We start from the raw sequence: 19,566 nt of genomic DNA, 5'->3' as shown, positions 1-19,566 counted from the left end.
ATAATAATAATAATAATAATAATAATAATAATAGGAGGAGGAGCTCTTTCGAGGACTGCTCTTGAGAGAACAGCTCTGAAAGAACTTGTGACTGACCCAAGGTCACACCAGCAGCTGCAGGTGGAGGAGTGGGGAATCAAACCCGGTTCTCCCAGATTATGGTCCATGCTCCTAACCACTACACCAAACTGGCTCCCCAGTGTTTTTGAGCCCGTGGGGACTGTTGGAATTCTGACACAGGGTGGTTGATGCAACCACAGAATGGCTGCCATGGGAGGTGGAGCCAACCACAAAACATCAGGGCGTGAACTCGTGCATAAGTCTAATAGTAGCTCTTCAACACTGAAGGGAGAAGCCCTGTTTAATAGGATGTCTTTTAAAAGAAAGATGTTTAAAAATATTTTGTTGCATACACATAGCTTACTTTCAGTCACACAGTGAAGCTTCTTTTTTATTTTTTTGTATTTTTTTGTATTTGTTATATGTGTGTGTGCACCTGGAAGTTGACTGTTGACTGACCCCTACTGGGGGGCCTGGAGGATATTCAGAGAGGTGGCTGAATAAAGCCCGCCCCTGCCTCCCGACTGCTGGTATTTCCAAGGAGGTCTCCCATCCAAGTACTCGCCAGGGTCGGCCCTGCTTAGTTTCTGAGATCTGGTGAGATCGGGCTTGCCTGGGCTATCCAGGTCAGGGCTCACAGTGAAGCTTCTTGAGCTGCGGTGGCAGCTGCTGTCAAAGCAACATTTTAAAAGTTTGCACAGCCAAACAAATCTCCATTGGCCATTCAGAAGTCCTGTTGGGCAAAAGCCCCACCTGGTCCCACCCACTTTCTAAAAACACTTGGTGGGCGCCAGGAAAGGTGTTGGTGGGTGCCATGATGCCCGTGGGCACCACAGTGAAGACACCTGCTTTAATTGGAGATACCAAGGGCTGAACTGGACTTTCTGGAGGCAAAGCGTCTGCTGTACCACTCTGCCATGGCTGCTCCTATATACTATATTTTCATGTCATTCTTCACGTATTGGGCAGGTGCCAAATGTCAGTAGACAAACTGTACTTTCATTTTACCATATTTTTCTTTTTCTGTAGAGGCATTAAACTCCATTTTATTTAGCAAGAATAGGAACGGTGGCCTAATTTTTCTTGAAAGAGAACTGTGATGCTCCAGGAAAACTTGAATTGCCAAACAGAACGACCTAAACCCATTCCATTGGCAGAATAAGTTGTAAACGCGAGCTTGGATGCAAATGCCGAGGGTCACATTTCGAATTTGTTTTAATTTGTGGATTGTCTACAGGTCACTTTGCTGGTAGTATCAGGTCTGCATGCAGAGAATAAAACGGGCCTTCTTTCTTTTCTCAGTTCATGCGAGAAATGGCAGGGGCTTGGCAAATGACCGTGGAGCAGAAGTTTGGCCTGTTCTCTGCCGAGGTGAAAGAAGCAGATCCGCTGGCAGCTTCGGAAGAGAGTCAACCCAAACCCTGTCCTCCGGAGGTCACACCGCATTACATCTGGATAGAAGCAAGTGCTCCTCTTCAGAACTGTTCCTTGTTGATTCTTAGATTAGAGATAGAACTGAAAGATTTAGCCAGTTACTCAAAAATTGGGGGGAGGCAGGGAGGAAAAGGGTAGGTAAACTTTACTGGAGCCCAGGGGCTTGACCAAAAGTGCAAGACCACTAAGATGATATTATAAATTTATTCCCCCCCCAAAAAAATAAAATCGACTTTTTCTTTGACATCAGGTTGTGTTTATGGGATGGGGCTATGGGTGGTGATGGTGTTACAAGTCTATGCCAGGGTTAGAGAGGGAATGTTTGCACCTTGCTGATGGGGAGTGGAATGCTGAGAATTTGCATCTTTTTAAGCTTAGCTTTTCTTTATCGGTCTCTGCATTGTAGAAAGTTCTATATGCATACAGCATATTCCCCATTCTCACATTCCCACTTTCATTTACACAGTTCTTGGTGCAGCGGTTTGAAATTGCAAAGTACTGCAGCTCTGACCAGGTGGAAATCTTCTCCAGTTTACTACAGCGGTCCCTCTCTCTGAACATTGGTGGATCAAAGGGCAGTATGAACAGACACGTGGCAGCCATTGGCCCACGTTTCAAGTAAGCAGCTCTCGCTGTCAGGGATGTGCGTGTAGAATCTCAAAGATGGGAAGGATTAGATTATTTTCCTTTGAGTCAAACAATAACCAGATATGCAGGGCTCGTTTCCTTGGCAGTTAGCACATTGGGACGGGGGGAGCTCTACTCCTTGGTGCCTTTCCCTGACCCCTGCATAGGTGTTCCAACGTGCTGCCTCTGTGCCCCCCCCCCGATCAAGGGCAATAGCAACCGGTTGGGTGGGGGAAGATTGTTTGAACTCAGGTGTGCACTGCTGCTAAATGAGGGCTGAAAAGGCACGATATCAAAAGGCTGTTAGGGAGTGGAGTCCCCTTGCAGAAGTCCACACACAGCCTCATGCAGAGGTCTCAGTACTCATCGCTTTTATGTATTAATTGTGTGTCCATTTTATGTATTATTTTTAGACTGCTCACCCTGGGGCTGTCTCTCCTGCACGCCGACGTGGTTCCAAACGCGACTATTCGCAACGTCTTGCGAGAAAAGATCTATTCGACCGCGTTTGACTACTTCAGGTATTAACCGTTTCTCCCCCCCATTCCAAAAATGAAAAAAAAAGAATGCGTTCCTAATAAGAACCCAGCACATTAACACTATGTCTAATAGGTTTTTAAAAGTCTCTTAACTCTGTAGTATAGGAAACCAATTAATATATTATCAAAAGTATAAGGTAGGGTTGCCAGGTGTACTCACCTGGCCGGCAGGGGGCTCCCAGCCCGCTTCCGGGGCACCAGAAGTGGTTGGGGCCACTTCCGGAAAAACTGGAAGTGCCCGCCCTGACGTGCTGACATCACCCGGAAGTGACGTAGGCAGGTCAGGGATGTCTGGGGGCGATTCTCTGGTATTTGGGCAAACTCTATGGTAAATTTGGCTGAGTTTACCATAGAGTTTGCCCAAATACCGGAGCATCACTCCCAGACATGACTACATCACTAACAGGTAACGTCAGCATGTCTGACAAAACAAAACATCATTGGGTGTGTGTGTGGGATGTCCCTCCACTGGCCAGCTGGCTGGTGGCAGGGAAACACCCCCCAAAAGCAGAGGTTCCCCCGCTCCCGGCAGGGGTCTGGGAACCCTAGTATAAGGCGACTTTACAAACTGCCTTCTGTTCAAAAGTAGAATCTCCTTTCAGTTTTGCATCACAGGCTTTGTAATTTCTAGTGGTGGGAAGTGGAGGAAACTTTCCCAAATAATTTTTTTAAAAAATGCTATTGTGATTTGTGCGTCTTGATTTCAACAGGCTCCTCTCTCCTGGCCTTATTTCCCTGCTGTTTTTACTTAATGCTATTCTGGTACTTCTAGTGTTCAAAGTGCTTCACACACGTTATCTTGCCGCTGTGTTTTTAAGCTGTGCCCCCAAGTGCCCAACCCAAGGTGAGAAAAGGCTGCGAGAAGATATCATCATACTAATTAAGTTTTGGACCGCAATGTTCTCTGACAAGAAATATTTGACAGCCAGCCAGCTTGTGCCTCCTGGTGAGTCTTATGGGAAACCGATTATCCTCTTTTCTTTCCATTTGCCCGGGATTTGGCTCAGTGACAAAGTGCTTTTTTGTGTTTATTTGTAAGACAACCAAGACACACGGAGCAACCTGGACATCACTGTGGGGTCTCGGCAGCAAGCTACACAGGGATGGATAAACACGTACCCTTTGTCCAGTGGCATGTCGACTATCTCCAAGAAATCAGGTCAGTCCTATTAAAAGGAATTCCTTTATAATCTTATAAAGCTGGCGTCTGTTTTCCACATTATGATCAAATTTGAGGCTTGTTACTGTAGGTATGTGGGTATTTCTAAGACAAAACAGTAAGGCTTAAAATCCAGGAGAGCCAGTGTGAAATAGTGGTTAAGAGCAGTGGACTCTTAATTCGGAAGACTGGAGCTTGATTCCCCACTCCTCCACATGAAGGCTCCTGGGTGACCTTGGGCTAGGGTTGCCAGGTCCTACATGCAGTCACCGACATCTGGGGGATGACACTCTAGTTTTTGGGCAAAACTCTATGGTTTTTTTGCCTTCAAACCCTACCTTGGGCCAGTCACAGTTCTCTCAGAACTCTCTCAGCCCCACCCATTTCACAAGGTGCATGTTGTGTGGAAAAGAAGGGAAAGGCAATTGTAAGCCATTTCGAGACTCCTTAAGGTAGAGGAAAGTGGGATATAAAAACCTCGTCGTCTTCTTTCTGTTTAGCTAGTACACTTATATTTGTTTCTGAGTCCATTCTGAAATATAGGTCCTGTTGGGTTCTTGGTGACATCACTGAAGGCCTTCCTGCAAAGAGACCAATGCTCTCTGACAGTCTGGAATGCTGAGCTTGCAGTGTTTCAAGATCAAGGAGCTCACAGACATGTCTTTTTCTTGCCTGAGTACTCAGGTGCCCTGTAACTCACATGAGCCAGGGCTCCTTGTTTGTGGAATGCTGCCATTTCAGTGTTCCAGAAGCCAGGGAGGTAATAGAAGACTTCTAAAATTTGTAATTTTCCCAAACTCTCCTCTGGTCCCTAAATCAATATTTTAAAAGTCAATTTTGTAACATTTTCAGACTGGAGAGTAACATGCAGTTATTGTGTGTAGCAGTCCACCGCCTCATAATAATGTAGTCTCTAGTGCTGAAAATTTCTTACCCCCATTCCTGTTAATGCTGTGTAAAACCAGGGCTTAGTCTGCCAGCAGACAATATTATAAAATGAGATTTAACATTTTATGGGGCATTCTGTGTCTTTAAGGCATGTCTAAGAAGACTAATAGAGGTACCCAGCTGCACAAGTACTACATGAAAAGAAGAACTTTGCTTTTGTCTTTCCTGGTAAGGAATCTGTTCTTGGATACCTTATATTATTTTGTTTTGGTCAAGCTAAGCAAAACATGAGTGGGACTTTGGGGTGTTGGATGGAGGTGACAGTGTACACAGTGTATTATATGTGCTTCTTTTACTTGCTTTCAAGGCTACTGAGATTGAGCGTCTCATCATGTGGTACAACCCGCTCTCTTCCCCTGAGTTAGAATTGGATCAGACGGGAGAGAACAGTGTTGCAAACTGGAGGTCCAAGTACATCACCCTAACTGAGAAACAGTGGAAGGATAATGTGGACCTGGCATGGAGCATTTCTCCTTATCTGGCTATCCAGCTGCCCACCAGGTAAATACAAACTGATACTTAATTGTTGTTGAATATATTGACATCCTCATTTCCACCATCATGGAACTCAAGGCGGCATATATGAGGTTCCAAGAGCCAGTTGTCTACACAAACAAGTGAGCCCCTCACATTCTGGTGGCACTGCCAGGGCTAGTGGTGCAGGAAAAGGTAACAAACGTGGTTTGTGCCCACTGTTACCTCCCAGACCCATGCAGCTGCCAGCCAGGACTAAGACAAGCCCCTGAGATTCTAAGATCATCACCACAGCTCAGCTTCCTCTCAGTATATTCTCTCTACAAAATGTGGAGAAGTGACAATTTCAGGCTTTTGCATTTCCAATTGCTCCTAGGTTTAAAAACACAGAAGTAATTGTAATGGAAGTCACCCGTCTGGTTCGCTTGGACCCGGGAGCCGTCAGCGATATACCAGAAGCAATAAAGGTAATTGCCTGCCCTGTGTGTATTCGAGTTGTGTCTGCGATCTAAAGAGGTGCTCTAATACTCCATGGACAAGCCATTGTTACTCTGGAGGTGCTAGCGTCGCATGAAACCGGGAATTGCTAAAGTGGTCAGACATTGCTTCCCTTCCTGGTGTAACCTAGCAAAACTGGTGTATTGACTGGTGCGCTCTTAAGTCAGATGGGATGTCATTCTTCTTCTTATAGCTTGAATGAAACTTGGTTGGTCTTAGAGGTGCCACTGGACTCAGACTTTGTTCTACTGCTTCAGACCAACACGGCTACCCCACCTGAAGCTTCTTCTTTTTTAGGAAAGCGTAAAAGCAGTCCTGTGGGGGTGATGGGGCTGGTGGATGAAAACTATGTCAGGGTGGAGCACAACAATATTGTCAGGGTCACAACAATATTGTCAAATTTCAGGCCACATAGTCCTGACCTGGATAGCCCAGGCAAGCCCGATCTCGGAAGCTAAGCAGGGTCGACTCTGGCAAGTACTTGGATGAGAGACCACCTTGAAATATCAAATGTGGGAGGTTGGGGCAGGCTTTATTCAGCCACCTTTCTGAATATCCGCAAGGCCGCCAGTGGGGTTCAGTCACCAGAGATCGCCATGACTTCCAGATGCGCACGAACGCACACACGAACATATAAATAAAACACCAAAAGAAAATTCAGGCCACATTCATTAGGTTGTTTGCCATCATTTATAGTAACTCTATTCTTGGTAATAATTTATTACAGACTGTATACTGACTGAATACCTATGAAGCTTGTGAGCAAAGAAATTACACAGCTCTTACATACCTAAAAGTGATGAATTGTGTCTGGCCTAACTTAAAACAAAACCATCCCACTTCCTCTTTTCTCTCATTTGAATTACGGGGTGTATATTAATTAATTCTCGAATTATAACTCGAATGATAAAAGGGTTGGAATACTTTCCCTAAGAGGAAAGGTTAAGGCGCTTAGGGCTCTTTAGCTTGGAGAAACGATGACTGAGGGGTGACATGATTGAGGTTTATAAGATTATGCATGGGAAAGAGCAGGTAGAGAAAGAGGTACTTTTCTCCCTTTCTCACAATACAAGAACTCGTGGGCACTCCATGAAATTGCTGAGCAGTCGGGTTAGAACGGATAAAAGGAAGTACTTCTTCACCCAAAGAGTGATTAACACACGGAATTCACTGCCACAGGAAGTGGTGGCGGCTACAAGCATGGACGGCTTCAAAAGGGAATTAGATAAGCATATGGAGCAGAGGTCCATCAGTGGCTATTAGCCACAAGGTATAGATAGGGACTCTGGGGCAAGTGATGCTCTGTCTTCTTGATGCTTGGGGGGCAGGGTCAACAGTGGGATGGCTTCTAATGTCCTGGCCCCACTGGTGGACCTCCTGATGGCACCTGGTATTTCTGGCCACTGTGGGATACAGAGTGTTGGACTGGATGGGCCTTTGGCCTGATCCAGCATTGGCATCTCTTATGTTCTTATGTTCTAATTGTATCACTCCCATTAACATTTCAGCCTTAAATGGATTTTTTTGCTTTATTCATATAATGACAGAGTTCCAATAGCAGCTCTTTCAGTGGAGTTTGAAGTTTTGTATTTTTCCTTGGTGTTGCTGAAGTAGACGTGATAGAGGTGACAGTGTCCATCTGTCTCGGAGAAAGCTGGGGGAGGAGAAATGCCCATTTCCCCCCCTCACATCAAAAGGGATTGGTGGGTGAGGGGCTGCAGCTCAGTGGAAGAGTCTCTGCTTTGCATGCAGAAGGTCCCAGATTCAGTCCCCGGCATCTGCAGTTAAAAAGGACCAGGCAGTAGGTGGTATGAAAGACCTCTGCCTTGAGACCCAGTAGAGCCACTGCCAGTCTAAGTACACAATATTGACCTGGAGGGACCAGTGATCTCCGTATAAGGCAGCTTCACCTGTCACTTGAGATGATCTCTCCTTCATCTTACCTGCCCCCCCCCCTCGTGTTCCATCGTCCCAGGCGTTTGTCTCCCATCCTGGCTCCCTTCTATTATCAGAACCAGTCTGGGAAACAAGCACCAGAAGTGACAGAGAACAGGAAGGCAAAGCTGCAGACAGACTGGCTCCCCTTTGTCATGGAACAGTGAGCCACCTGCCCACATTCAGTGGACAGATTCAGTCACATGGGACAGGCCTGTGGCCGAACTACCATGGCTGCTCCTTTCATGTCTAATTTGCTCATGTCTGGTTTTTAATCATAATTTGCAAAGGTAAGTTGCAGGTTCTTGTGATTATGCACTAGGGTTGACCGTGGGAAGAGGTTTCTCCCCCCCCCCCCCCCCCGCAGGCACATTTTGCCCTTAGCAATGGTGAACTCCTCACCAGAAAGGCACAAGATTCTAAAATGATCGATAATTCCAGTATGCGGTTTCATAACTTGGCCAGGTGCGGGTTAAATTCACTTCTGCTGTACGTGGCTGAGCCTGGTTCTTTGACTCATTTGCTTCCCTCGTCCGTTTCTGCTTTCAGTACCTTGTCACATGGCACACGATAGATGCAGATGCTCCTGAACTCAGTCACATTCTGTGCTGGACACCTACAGATCCCCCTACCGGCCTCTCATATTTTTCAAGCATGTATCCACCCCATCCTTTGACAGCTCAGTATGGAGTCAAAGTCCTGCGGTCTTTCCCTCCGGTAAGAAACTGAGTTCCCAGAAGAAGTTCTTAAAAATAAGTTCATGGTAAATGAGATCTTTGAATTATTGTGTATCTACTTGCGTTTTTAGTAATGCAAAAAAACCAACACCTTGATGGATTGTTTCAGTTTATGTGTTTCTAATGAAAAATCTACTGACCCGGATGGCCCGGGCTCGCCAGATCTCGGAAGCTAAGCAGGGTCAGCCCTGATTAGTACTTGGATGGGAGAGCACCAAGGAAGTCTGGTGTTGCAAACCAGCTCTGAAGTCTCTTGCCTTGAAAACCCTAATGATTCACCATAAATTGGCTGTGACTTGATGGCAAAAAAGAAGAATGAAAGGAGCTGAATACCCTGATTCTAAGCAGGGCTGGCTCGCTCACTAGGCAAACTAGACTTTCATCATGGGGGTGCTAGGCCGGGGAAGCCAGGCACACAGCGAAGCCTCTTCCCCAGGCCGGGGTTGCTCAGCAACCCGGTGCCGCCACCGCCGCGTCTGCCCTGTGCATCACCAGCCTCCTCCAGCATCGCCGCCGGCGCAGCGTGAGGAGGAAGAGGAAGAGGCGCCCCTTAGGAGGCCAGCAGTGGGAGGCACAGCCCCATTATGCTTTTGCCGCCTTCCTACCGTTTCCTTCTCAGCTGTTGCTGCCGCCGCCTGGCCCAGCTCGAGCTCCCGCGGCCTCCGGCTCCATTTCTGCACTGCCTCTGAGGCAGCTCCCCCGCCCTGCACGAATTACAGCTGGGTAGCGAGAGAGGCGGGAAGGGAAGGAGGGATGAGTTTGCCCATCGCTCATGCAGCACGGCAGGAGGATGAGCGCTGCCTCCCGGGTGCTGTAGTACCCTGGATCCCGAGGGGAGCGCACACGGAGACCTCTCTGAGACCCTCAGCTACCCATGCTGAGCTCCCTGCTGGGAGACCCGGTGCCTTGGAAGCTCTGCAAGGGTCCCCACGTGGCTAAGAGATCCGGGCTGCTCATCTGCACTGAGGGGGGGGGTGCCACAAGGCAGCCTCGCCTGGGGGGGGAGGCGCTCCAAGCTAGCCTTGCCTAGAGCACAGAAATTCCGCAGGCCGGCCCTGATGATAAGTGAATGACGTGGTGCTGGTTTAGTCGGTCCACAACACATTTTTTAAAGCATCATTTAGTTATTTTTGGAACAATTCAGCAAATTAATTTCATCACATGGAGAAGAGTCCCAGCTTCAATCCCTGGCATCTCCAGCTAGAGGATCTAAAGAAGTATATGTTAGGAAAGACCTTTCTCTGCTTGAGACCCTGGACAGTTTCTGCCACTCAGAGTGAAGCTACGCTAGTTGAACCAACAGTCTGATTTAGTACGACTTCCCATATTCAGATACATTCAACAAGACCAATCTTCAGGTTTAGGGAGTTTGTCAGAGTCAGGCGTATCTTTAAAATACGTGGTTTTCCCCCCTAACGTAGCAGTTAAAGATGCATTTCTGCAACCCATGAAAGCTGGACAGTCCTCAGTTGCAGACCGAGCGCCAGTGTTGAAAGTTGTTCTTGATGCCAGAACTAGGTTATGTTTTCATCCTTTGGTGGAGTTTCTTTTCTTTAGTTTCACTGAGAAGTGTCTGTAACGGCTTTCTTTGTCTGTCTCTCTCCCCCACCCTGCACCCCTTCCCTCCAGGATGCCATTTTGTTTTACATTCCACAGATTGTACAGGCACTAAGATATGATAAGGTAAGGACATATAAGCATAAGCCAAGTTTGTATTTCAGGGCTTTTCCACGTGGCAGTGCTTTCCTGCGGCAGCCCTATTGCTGTTGTGGCTATTGACGCTGTGTAATGGCAGCATGGCACCTGAATTGTGGGTTTCCCTGCATTTTCCCTGCCCCAGTGCCCGTAGTGGCTATTTCATATCCTCCCCTCCCCGCCAATGCACCACCACTGCCAGGGCTTTTTTTGTAGAAAAACCTCAGCAGGAACTCATTAGCATAATAGGCCACACCCAACAGCACCCCCCCAAAACTCATTCGCATATTAGGCCACACCCCTGACAGCACAGCTCATTCGCATATTAGGCCACACACCCATGTTACCAGAAGTGTGGTCATCCAGCCACACCCACCTTTTGCTTCTTATTCTGTTTACCTTGTTTGTTGTCAAAACCCAGGGCTTTTTTTGTAGCAGGAACTCCTTTGCATGTTAGACCACACATCCCTTATGTATTTATTTATTTATTTATTTATTCATTCGATTTACTATCCCGCCCTAACCCCTGGGGGTCTCTGGGTGGCTTACAGAGGGTGCTAATCACATTTTTACAGAATCTAACCTAGGGCCACAGACATGTAGCCAATCCTAATGAGTTTCTGCTATTGGGTGTGGCCTATTATGCTAATGAGTTCCTGCTGGGCGTGGCCAACTCAGGCGCCAGCCGGAACTCCGTTCCTGTGCGTTCCTGCTCAAAAATAGTCCTGACCACTGCTATGCAGTAGCTGGACTAAGATTTAAATGGAGCATTCCCTGGCTTATAACGAGACTTCTTAACCACCATGCCTCTCTGACTGCCTTCGGCCTTTTCTACTTACTTTTTCATTACCAAACCTGGCCACTTCTCCTTAATTTTCCGTAGGGTGCTTCTGTAAAAATCTCTGTAGTCCTGTCATCTGGCCATTATGCCTGTGCATATGTAGTCTCAAAAGGCTGCTGCCAAGAAATTATTCTGTGACTTGGCAACATTTGGCTCCTTTGGTAACAGCACTGTTATGCTTTCTCAGATGGGCTACGTACGGGAATACATCTTGTGGGCTGCCTCCAAATCCCAGCTGTTGGCTCACCAGTTTATTTGGAATATGAACACGAACATCTACTTGGATGAAGAGGGACATCAGAAAGACCGTGAGTCCTCCATGCTCTGGCTTGCTGGCCTGCAAAGTTCCTTGGATTGTTAAACCTGAAATGCTGCTCGCGCTCTCGTCCAAATGTCATTTACCAAATTGGGGGGGGGGGGTCCTCCATTTGCTGATGAGCTTAACTGCTGTTGTCACTCCCAAGAATGTCTCAGGGCTGCTGTGACAGGACTGCTTTTAAGCTGGGAAGAGAAACAGACAGTTAACTATCGTTTTCTGGATCATCCTGCAGACCAAACCGAGCATTATAAGAAATGTGTTGCCACCACCAACCTGTGTCTCACATTATGCTTCCTGGTACCACACTGTTGAAAAAGACACATGATGTGATTTCGTTGAAAGGGGATGGGTGGTGCTTCAGTGGTAAAACCTGTGCTTTGCATGCAGGCAATCGCAGGTTTGATCCTCCAGCGTCTCTCGTTTCAAAAAATGAGGTGCTAGCTGAGACGCTGGTCAGCTGCTGCCAGTCAGAACTGCTGAGACTGATAGACTAGCAGTCTGTCTCAGTATAAGGCAAATGCATGCATTCAAGCGTTACCTTGCCCCAAGCAGTAGCCGGTGCAGTGAAGCAGAGCAGAAATGCTGAATGCAAATGGTGCTACATCCCATGTCTTTTCCAGCTACATGTTATCAGGGAGATGCAGCAGGAAATGTGACTCTGGCTCTCTGAATTTGGGCTGAATTAACGTTAACCTGATGTACAGTCTGAATTTCCATGCTTACATTTTTAAAAAATTGGATGAACTTTCTGTGTTCTGTAGGCTTCTGTGGTGTCCAGATTGTTCTACCTACAGTAATACAAACTTTACAGAAAGAATACCACACTAGCTCCAGTGTAAATTGGTTTCCATACATGAGCCAAGCCAGCCTTATTCCCTCTCTTGCTCCCCCCTTCCCCCACAGCTTTTATTCAGTACTATGGAACAGGTCTGCATCCAGGGACCTATGTGGTCCCCTCTAGCTTTTGTTTTAATTTTTCTATATGTAGTGTGAATTCGACTTAATTGTGCAGGTTCACGCTAGCGTTGAAAGTGCAGTGAAATATATTTCCCCAAAAGAGTTTTTAAAAAGATGCCAGCTGATCTTAATCAGCTGACATAACATGAAATTTTTCTGAACTAAGACCCAATAGGACCATCCGTGGTTGGAAAAGGGATGATGATTCAGTGGTGGTGGGACATGTATTTTGAATGCAAAAGGTCCCTGGTTCAATCCCGGTCACCTTCAGTTAAAGGATCTCAGGCACCAGATGTTGGGAAAGACCTTTCTCTGCCTGAGACTTTGAAGAACTGCTGCCAGTCAGAGCGGAAATAACTGAACGTGAAAAACTCATGAAGTCGCATTTTATCACAACTATATGGAAGGCCTGATCGGGTTAAATTAATGCTGCTGTTGGCAGATAGATTTCTTACTTTTAGAATGGCAAGGTTTATTGCCTCTCTTATGAAGACAAAGGCAAAATAATCGGTCATAAATATGGCTAAATATTAGATGAATTATGGCTGTGGTCACACGGAGCATTAGGCACGCTAGAGGGACGGAAGATAGGCAAATTTTCTGAGCGCGATCTCACCGCCACATCTGGGAAGCGTCAAGCTCCCGTGGCGAACCCGAGGCTTCCCGTGGAAGATGTGCAGTAAAAAACTAGTACCTCGGAGGTACTAGTTTCCTGAAACCGCGGGGCAAAGGTGGGCGTCTGATCGCGTTTCCTGTGGTAGTTCTGGCGCCCGCCCATGTCCCCTCGCAAAAAGGTGTTTTTTTTTTCAAAGTCTCCATGGATGCGCACAAGCACCCAAGGGAGCATGCGCACATTTGAGTTTTTTAAAAAAACCAACCCCATTTGCCCCACGCCCCGCTTCTTTGCCACGCCGCAGGACTGTGGAGTGATCGGCACCTCCCCCCTACCACGGGACCTCCACGGTAGGTCTGCTCGCGCAACTGCATGTTTTTTAGCCCCGGGCAAACAGCCACGCTTCCCCCCCCCCCGCACTTTCCTGCCCGGGTGCCCGCAGCCTATACCACTCTAGGCCTCTTGATATTCCATATTAATATTAATGATGACATACGTACCCCTTGGACATGAGAACCCTCTTGATTCTTCCATTCTTTAATGACACAAGACTTTTTCCTGCTCTGTGAAGTTGAGTCTAGGGACACAATTCAAGCAAAGGTAAGTATTTTGAGATGCTGCTGGTTTCTGTGGCGCACGCCAATATCTCTCCCATTAAAAACCAGTGGGGCTTCAGTGGCTGTGATCTAGCCAGTATTTTTGCTTCTTGAAAAGCAGCTTATGACATGGCATTGGGAGGGAATGGGGCTCTCTGTGTCTCATGCTCCTTCCTTCGGCTCTTCATGCAGCTGACATCGGGGAATTGTTGGAGCAGCTGGTCGAGGAAATAACGAGCTCACTGTCTGGGCCTGCAAAGGAGTTTTATCAACGTGAATTTGATTTCTTCAACAAAATCACCAATGTTTCAGCCATCATCAAGTAAGTGTGAGCTGGTGTGCTAAAGTGTGCAGTGTCAGATTAGGGCACTAATCTCCACTCTGGCATGAAGCTTACTTGGGTGGCCTTCGGTTAGTCATCTTGCCTCAACCTAAATGATTTCACAGGGTGGTGATGAGAGGTAAAATAGAGGGGGGGGGGTTATATTCATGCCATCCTGAGCTCTTTGGAAGAAGGGCAGGGGAGAAAGAGCCAGATGCTCAAGAGAACACATTTACCGTCAGCAAAATATTCTGCCAGTTATTACCCAGGAGCTGGATCTATTTGGTTGACAGGTTTTTCTATAAAATCTAGATAAATATTACTAATAACTCCAAGACTTGATGCTTTACAGGACCTTTTAAACACCTATTTACACACCTACACATAATCTTTCCCCACGCATATGAAATACTACTACTGTTCTTTGTGGATATGTTATTAAAAACATAAAGCAGTGATATTGATTCATTTTTAAGTTGGCCAGAGGGTGGCAGCAGCTTAACACACAAATAGAACATACAAACGTTTTTTCCTCCTGAAAAGGACATCCTACACGTTGTCAAACAAATATCCCACTGTTTGTATATTTTCAAAATCCAGGCAGCTTTCCGGTGACTTCAATGGCTTTGCTTTTAAAAGTCCAAATTTTGCAGAGCTAGGTCAACGGGCATATGCCATCAGGATGGATGGTTTATATGTTTTAGTCTGTTGTTGAATTTACTTGATCTGCACTACAGCATTTCTATTCTGCCTTTCTCCACTGGACCCAAAATGAAGTTATTTATTTAAAAAAAAACAAAACACTTGAAACACAATAATCTACCATCAGACATAAAACAAACACTATAACATCCCACCATTGTAAAAGCACCCTCCGTAATTATTCTCTTCTACGTTATGTGTAAAAAAGGAAAACAGGATGCTCTTCCTGACATCGGCCTGGACCCTGCAACAGAAAGCAGTGTTGGTATGGTATCGGGCTCCCCCTCCCCTCCCCTCCCCTCCCCTCCCCTCCCTGGAGCCATTTCCAATCCTAGGAAAGTTTATTCCCAGGATTCAGGGTCTTGCGTGGATTAATAGCCACAATGGTTGGGTGGCTGTCATGGGGAGGAGGTGGGGAACGAGACTGTTCTTTTTGCATGAGCAGGCCTCTGTTCGCGGCAGAGTCCACCCTTGGCCCCGTCACAGCCCAGCCATTGCAGCTGTTAGTACACACAGCTCCTTCGACCCCAGGAATAAACTTTCTCAGGATTAGAAATGGCTCCAGGGGAAGGGGAGAATGGGGAAGATCCTGCAATCATTGTACCCCATGAATTTGGGGGATCGCATCCATCATCAGACTAGCCATTCTGTGAGGCCATTCTGAGAATGACCACAGCCAGACGGCCCGGAAAATCTACAACAACAAGTAAGCTCTGGCCACGAAAGCCTTCGACAACATTCTGAGAATGCTCAGATATGGGCAGCGCTGGTTTTTCTGCTTGCAGAGCGGTACCTTCAAATGGCCTAACTCTGATTATGGAGCTGTTGTGGTGGAGCATATCACAGACTTTTGGGTCCCAGGTCAAAACCAATGCCTTGAATCGAACCTGGATGCTTTTTGGCAACTGCTGCAGTTAATTGTGAAATATGGTACTCATATTGCATAGCTCCTGATAATACACGAGCTGTGGCATTTTGCAGTAGCTGAAGTTTGAGTTCCTTTCAAGGGCTGCCCCATGTAAAGCACATTACAAATGGTCAAGGCAAAAGGTTACAGTGGCCTGGATCCACGTGGCTGGGTTGGCTCCCTACCTCTACCGAGCAAGTTTCCTCGATAAATGAAAGAAACCATTTTAAGAGGCCTTTTGTTTTGTGTATCTCATGAAAAGGAATGATGATGATTTAATTGGGAAATGATTATTGTTCACACCATGCCTGCCAATGTACACTACATTGTGCTGGACAGAGTAGCTTGTAAGGCTTGGTGGAATTTGTGAGTTAAATTAGAGTGGGGCAGGAAGGAAGGGAGTGATGGAATCGTGGATTGAATGCGCAGCTTTAGCTTGGTCATCTCCACATGGAGGATAAATCTATCAGTGGCTACTAGCCATGGTGACTGAGGGGAACCTCCACATTCAGAGGCACTTGGCCTCTATGCCCTGTTGTTGGCCATCCAGAGGAACTGGTTGACCACTGTGTGAGACAGGACGCTGGGCTAGATGAACTATTGGTTTGATCCAGCAGGGCTCTTCTTATTTCACTTAAGGAGGGCAGAAAGTGAGAGATCCTGAGGCACTGTGAAAGAGGTGGGTTTCAAGAGAAGAGGGTCGCAGTATCTGGGAGAGAATTCCAGAGCATAAGCAGTGTAGCAAGGAGGAAAGGATGGGGGGGGGGGAGGAAGGAAAAGTTTTGAAGGCAGGCAGAAAGAAACTGAAAAGAAACACTTAACGGCAAGAAGCAATGGTGGGGGAGAATCTAAGAACTTTCCTGGTCAATTGCATTCTGTGCAATAAAGAGGTAATTGTCACTTGCTTGTTTCAGAACTTTTGAGTGACTAGGCTCAAGGTGGCTCATCTGCTGGATGGTATCCTGTTTTTCCTAGCACTTGAGCCTGCATTATAGTGAAGAAAAATTCCACTCTTCTCCTTGCAGCCCACCAAGTATATTCCTTGTGAATGGGAAAGGTGGGGAGGGGCCCACGGGTCTCTCTGGCCCCTATGGATTATTGACGAGAAGTCCAGCTACCCCCTCTCTTTGCCTCTCTTATTTTTATTACTTTTAATTGGTTTGTTGTTATTACGTTTGCGGTGTGCTCTCCTGTTGTACCTCTCCAGTGTGGAGTAGTTTATCTAAACCTGTAGCGCCCCCCCAAAAAATAGTATACACTAGTAGAGCTGTCTCCTCCTCTGCACAAAAATGCCCCATCTGCAGACTTTTCCTCTTCTTTTCCCTCCTTTAAATGTCTTGAGTTAACTTGGTTCTTTGCAAGCTGTGCTCTCTCCCTTTGCAGAAGCATACGTCTCCCATTCGTTTGTGCGTGTGAGCATGTTTCGAAGGGGCATGTTTCAAAACTGATAAGATTCCATGTGCATTGGAGTGACTTGGGAGACAGGTTTCATTTGATTTAAATAGTCTGAGCCCTCTAAATGTCAACATATAGACACTTAGAATCATAGAGTTGGAAGGGACCTCCAGGGTCATTTAGTCCAACCCCCTGCACAATGCAGGAAATTCACAAATACATCCCCCCTCCACGCCTAGAAGATGACAAAAAAACCTCCAGGGCCTCCAGCTAAACTGGCTTGGGGGAAAATTGCTTCCTGACCCTAAAGTGGTGATCAGCATTTCCCTGGGCATGTAAGAAAGGGCCACAAGAACTAAGCACTGAAGCAACCCTCCCTGCCCTCTCTGCCTAAGTTCACAGAATCCGCATTGCTGTCAGATGGCCATCCAGCCTCTGTTTGAAAACCTCCAAAGAAGGAGAGCCCACCACCTACTGGGAGCCTGTTCCACTGAGGAACTGTTCTGTCAGGAAGTTCTTCCTAATGTTTAGCCGAAAACTCTTCTGATTTAATTTCAACCCGTTGGTTCTGGTCCGACCTTCTGGGGCAACTTGTTCCATTATTGGAGAAATCAGTATGTGCGAATGTTGATCATTGTTTATGTAGTTAAAGAAAAAATTATGCAAGTGAAAATGACAAAAGCTGGTGGGGAATAAAGCTACTGATGTACAAGGGGATTCAGCATTATATTAATCCTAGAAGCACATAATGCTAAATCCAAAACCTGTAGCTTTATTTCCCCCCAGCTTTTGTCATTTTATATCAGATGCCGATTTCCTTTTCTCGCTGAACTCTGTTGCCTTGCACCAAAGGACACTTTTTAAAGTGTAAATGATGTTCTCACCCCAAAACTCAGTGGTAAGTCTCACTGAATGCAAGGGGGTCTGTTCCCAGTTAAATATGCTTAAGATTGCAGAAAGTTTCTGTACATATGCAGGCACAACGATTGCACTTTCAAATTGTGTCGCTTGCCTATACCAACAAACAGCCACGCCATTAGCTGTGGAGACTTCACTGGCAGGGTTGTATCTGCGTGATAAATAAACGGCTCTGGTTGACTTGCCCCTAAGATTTGCTACCTAATATGTTTAACTTGGGCCATTGATTCTTCTCAGGCGCAAGGTTTTGTGGCTTAGCTGATTGTTTGAGCAAGCAAAAGAGCCTGATAAGGCTGCTCTTTATCTTAATCCCCCACTAAATAGACTCTTGGCCAAGAATAACCTTTCATTGATCACGCAGCCGGAAGTCTCCTGCAGTTCATCTTCAGAGTTTATTCTCTGAGCGCAAAATAACTGATTAAAAGTGGCATTCTGGACCGCTGGCTGTTTCCTGTTAACATTGGGCATGAATCCCACCCCCAATGTGGTGATCAGCATTTCCCTGGGTGTGTTAAAAAAGGGCCACAAGAATGAATCACTGATGCAGCCCTTCCTGCCCTCCCTCTCATGATCTGATTTCCCTCCTTTCCCCTCTTCACTGGAGCACCCTAACCCCTGTGTTACTCCACATGAGCCCAGGAATCAACTTTCCCAGGGTAGGAAGTAAGGAATAGAAAACATTATACAGTGATGTAATTAAACAATAAGGTTTTTGGGGTTTTTTACCATTTATGTATTGCTGAGAATGTTTAAACATTTTCCAAGACTTGGAAAATAAGGGGCTACCTGTCCATTCCAGGATCTTCTGTACCTGTGTAATATGCATTTTCTAGCACTGGCCTTACAATTAATGTGCACGAGACTGACACTGGAGCTTGTTAACTTTTCTCAACAAGAATCAGTAGCAGAGCTGATGTTTTAAGCGTTAGGACAGTCTGCTAGATTGTGAGCGTGTTAATATTTAAGCAGTAACATTTTTGATCGTTGAGACGGTTGCTTTATTACATGAAATTTAGCTCTCTAGGAGTCAGAAGGAACCGCTGGGGGGAGGAGGAAGAGGGGAGGATCCACAATCACTGTGCAAACAGATCACTAGATCCAGCCCATCAGTTAAGAACATAAGAAGAGCCCTGCTGGATCCGACCAGTGGTCCATCTTGTCCATTATCCTGTCTCAACCAGTTTTTAGATGTCTATGTAAAAAAAGTTCCCCAAAAGGAAAGTATTAATGAGAGTTAACGTGTTTAGAAACCCAAGTTATCAAAGCTAGCACACTGAAGGCACAAGTGTGTGTGGGGGAGGAATACTAGGGTTCAGGAAGGGGGAAGCACAGTCCAATTTGCAAGCCCACTAACTATGATAGGATCTTCTTGTCATTTCAGAAACATAAGAGAAAAAAATTGCATTTTATTTGATTTATGAAACTGTTGTCTAAGATATTGGAGGAAGGGGGGCTGTTTATACCCATCCCAGAGAAATGATGCTTGGGCCATGGGCAATGTTCCCCCTAAGCTGTGGAGTCTTGTGAGCAAAAAGTCCACTTTGTGAGTTACTGGCATTAAAGTTGTGAGCAAGCCATTTGGCTATTGCATAAATCAGGTTGCTCTGGAGCCATCCCTTCCTGAGCGAAGACAAAAATGTGTGAGCTGGAGGCTAAAAAACTGTGAGCTAGCTCACACTAACTCAGCTTAGAGGGAACACTGGCCATTGGTATATTCCTTATATATATGAATAAGAAATCTGTTTTGTTTGGGAACTCTGCAGAATGTGTAGTGGTTTTGTGAAAAGGGTATGAATAAGCCAAAGAAAGGACCCTTGTAAAGACAGCAGTATTATCGACAGCTGGTCAAAGCCAAAATACATTCAGACATCTCAGGTGTGGTATCGTATT

At 46.2% G+C, this 19,566-nt stretch overlaps 1 protein-coding gene across 1 annotated transcript in view; it reads left to right on the top strand.

The window, feature by feature from the left end:
• PI4KA (phosphatidylinositol 4-kinase, catalytic, alpha) overlaps positions 1-19,566 on the top strand; it is a 113,219-nt gene that overhangs the window by 78,857 nt on the left and 14,796 nt on the right. Inside the window, exons 33-44 of the mRNA XM_015409297.1 lie at positions 1,363-1,521; positions 1,961-2,112; positions 2,535-2,642; positions 3,479-3,606; positions 3,700-3,819; positions 4,856-4,935; positions 5,075-5,268; positions 5,618-5,708; positions 8,224-8,391; positions 10,041-10,094; positions 11,135-11,255; positions 13,625-13,754. Of these exons, the coding sequence (XP_015264783.1) occupies positions 1,363-1,521; positions 1,961-2,112; positions 2,535-2,642; positions 3,479-3,606; positions 3,700-3,819; positions 4,856-4,935; positions 5,075-5,268; positions 5,618-5,708; positions 8,224-8,391; positions 10,041-10,094; positions 11,135-11,255; positions 13,625-13,754 (1,505 nt within the window). The remainder of the gene's footprint in view (positions 1-1,362; positions 1,522-1,960; positions 2,113-2,534; positions 2,643-3,478; positions 3,607-3,699; positions 3,820-4,855; positions 4,936-5,074; positions 5,269-5,617; positions 5,709-8,223; positions 8,392-10,040; positions 10,095-11,134; positions 11,256-13,624; positions 13,755-19,566) is intronic.

The sequence above is a fragment of the Gekko japonicus genome, unplaced genomic scaffold (assembly GCF_001447785.1).
Source record: "Gekko japonicus isolate JY-2015 unplaced genomic scaffold, Gekko_japonicus_V1.1 scaffold508, whole genome shotgun sequence".
In the NCBI taxonomy this organism is placed as follows: Eukaryota; Metazoa; Chordata; class Lepidosauria; order Squamata; family Gekkonidae; genus Gekko; species Gekko japonicus.
Note: the sequence above shows the minus strand (reverse complement) of the source record. Positions and strands in the feature narration are given on the sequence as shown.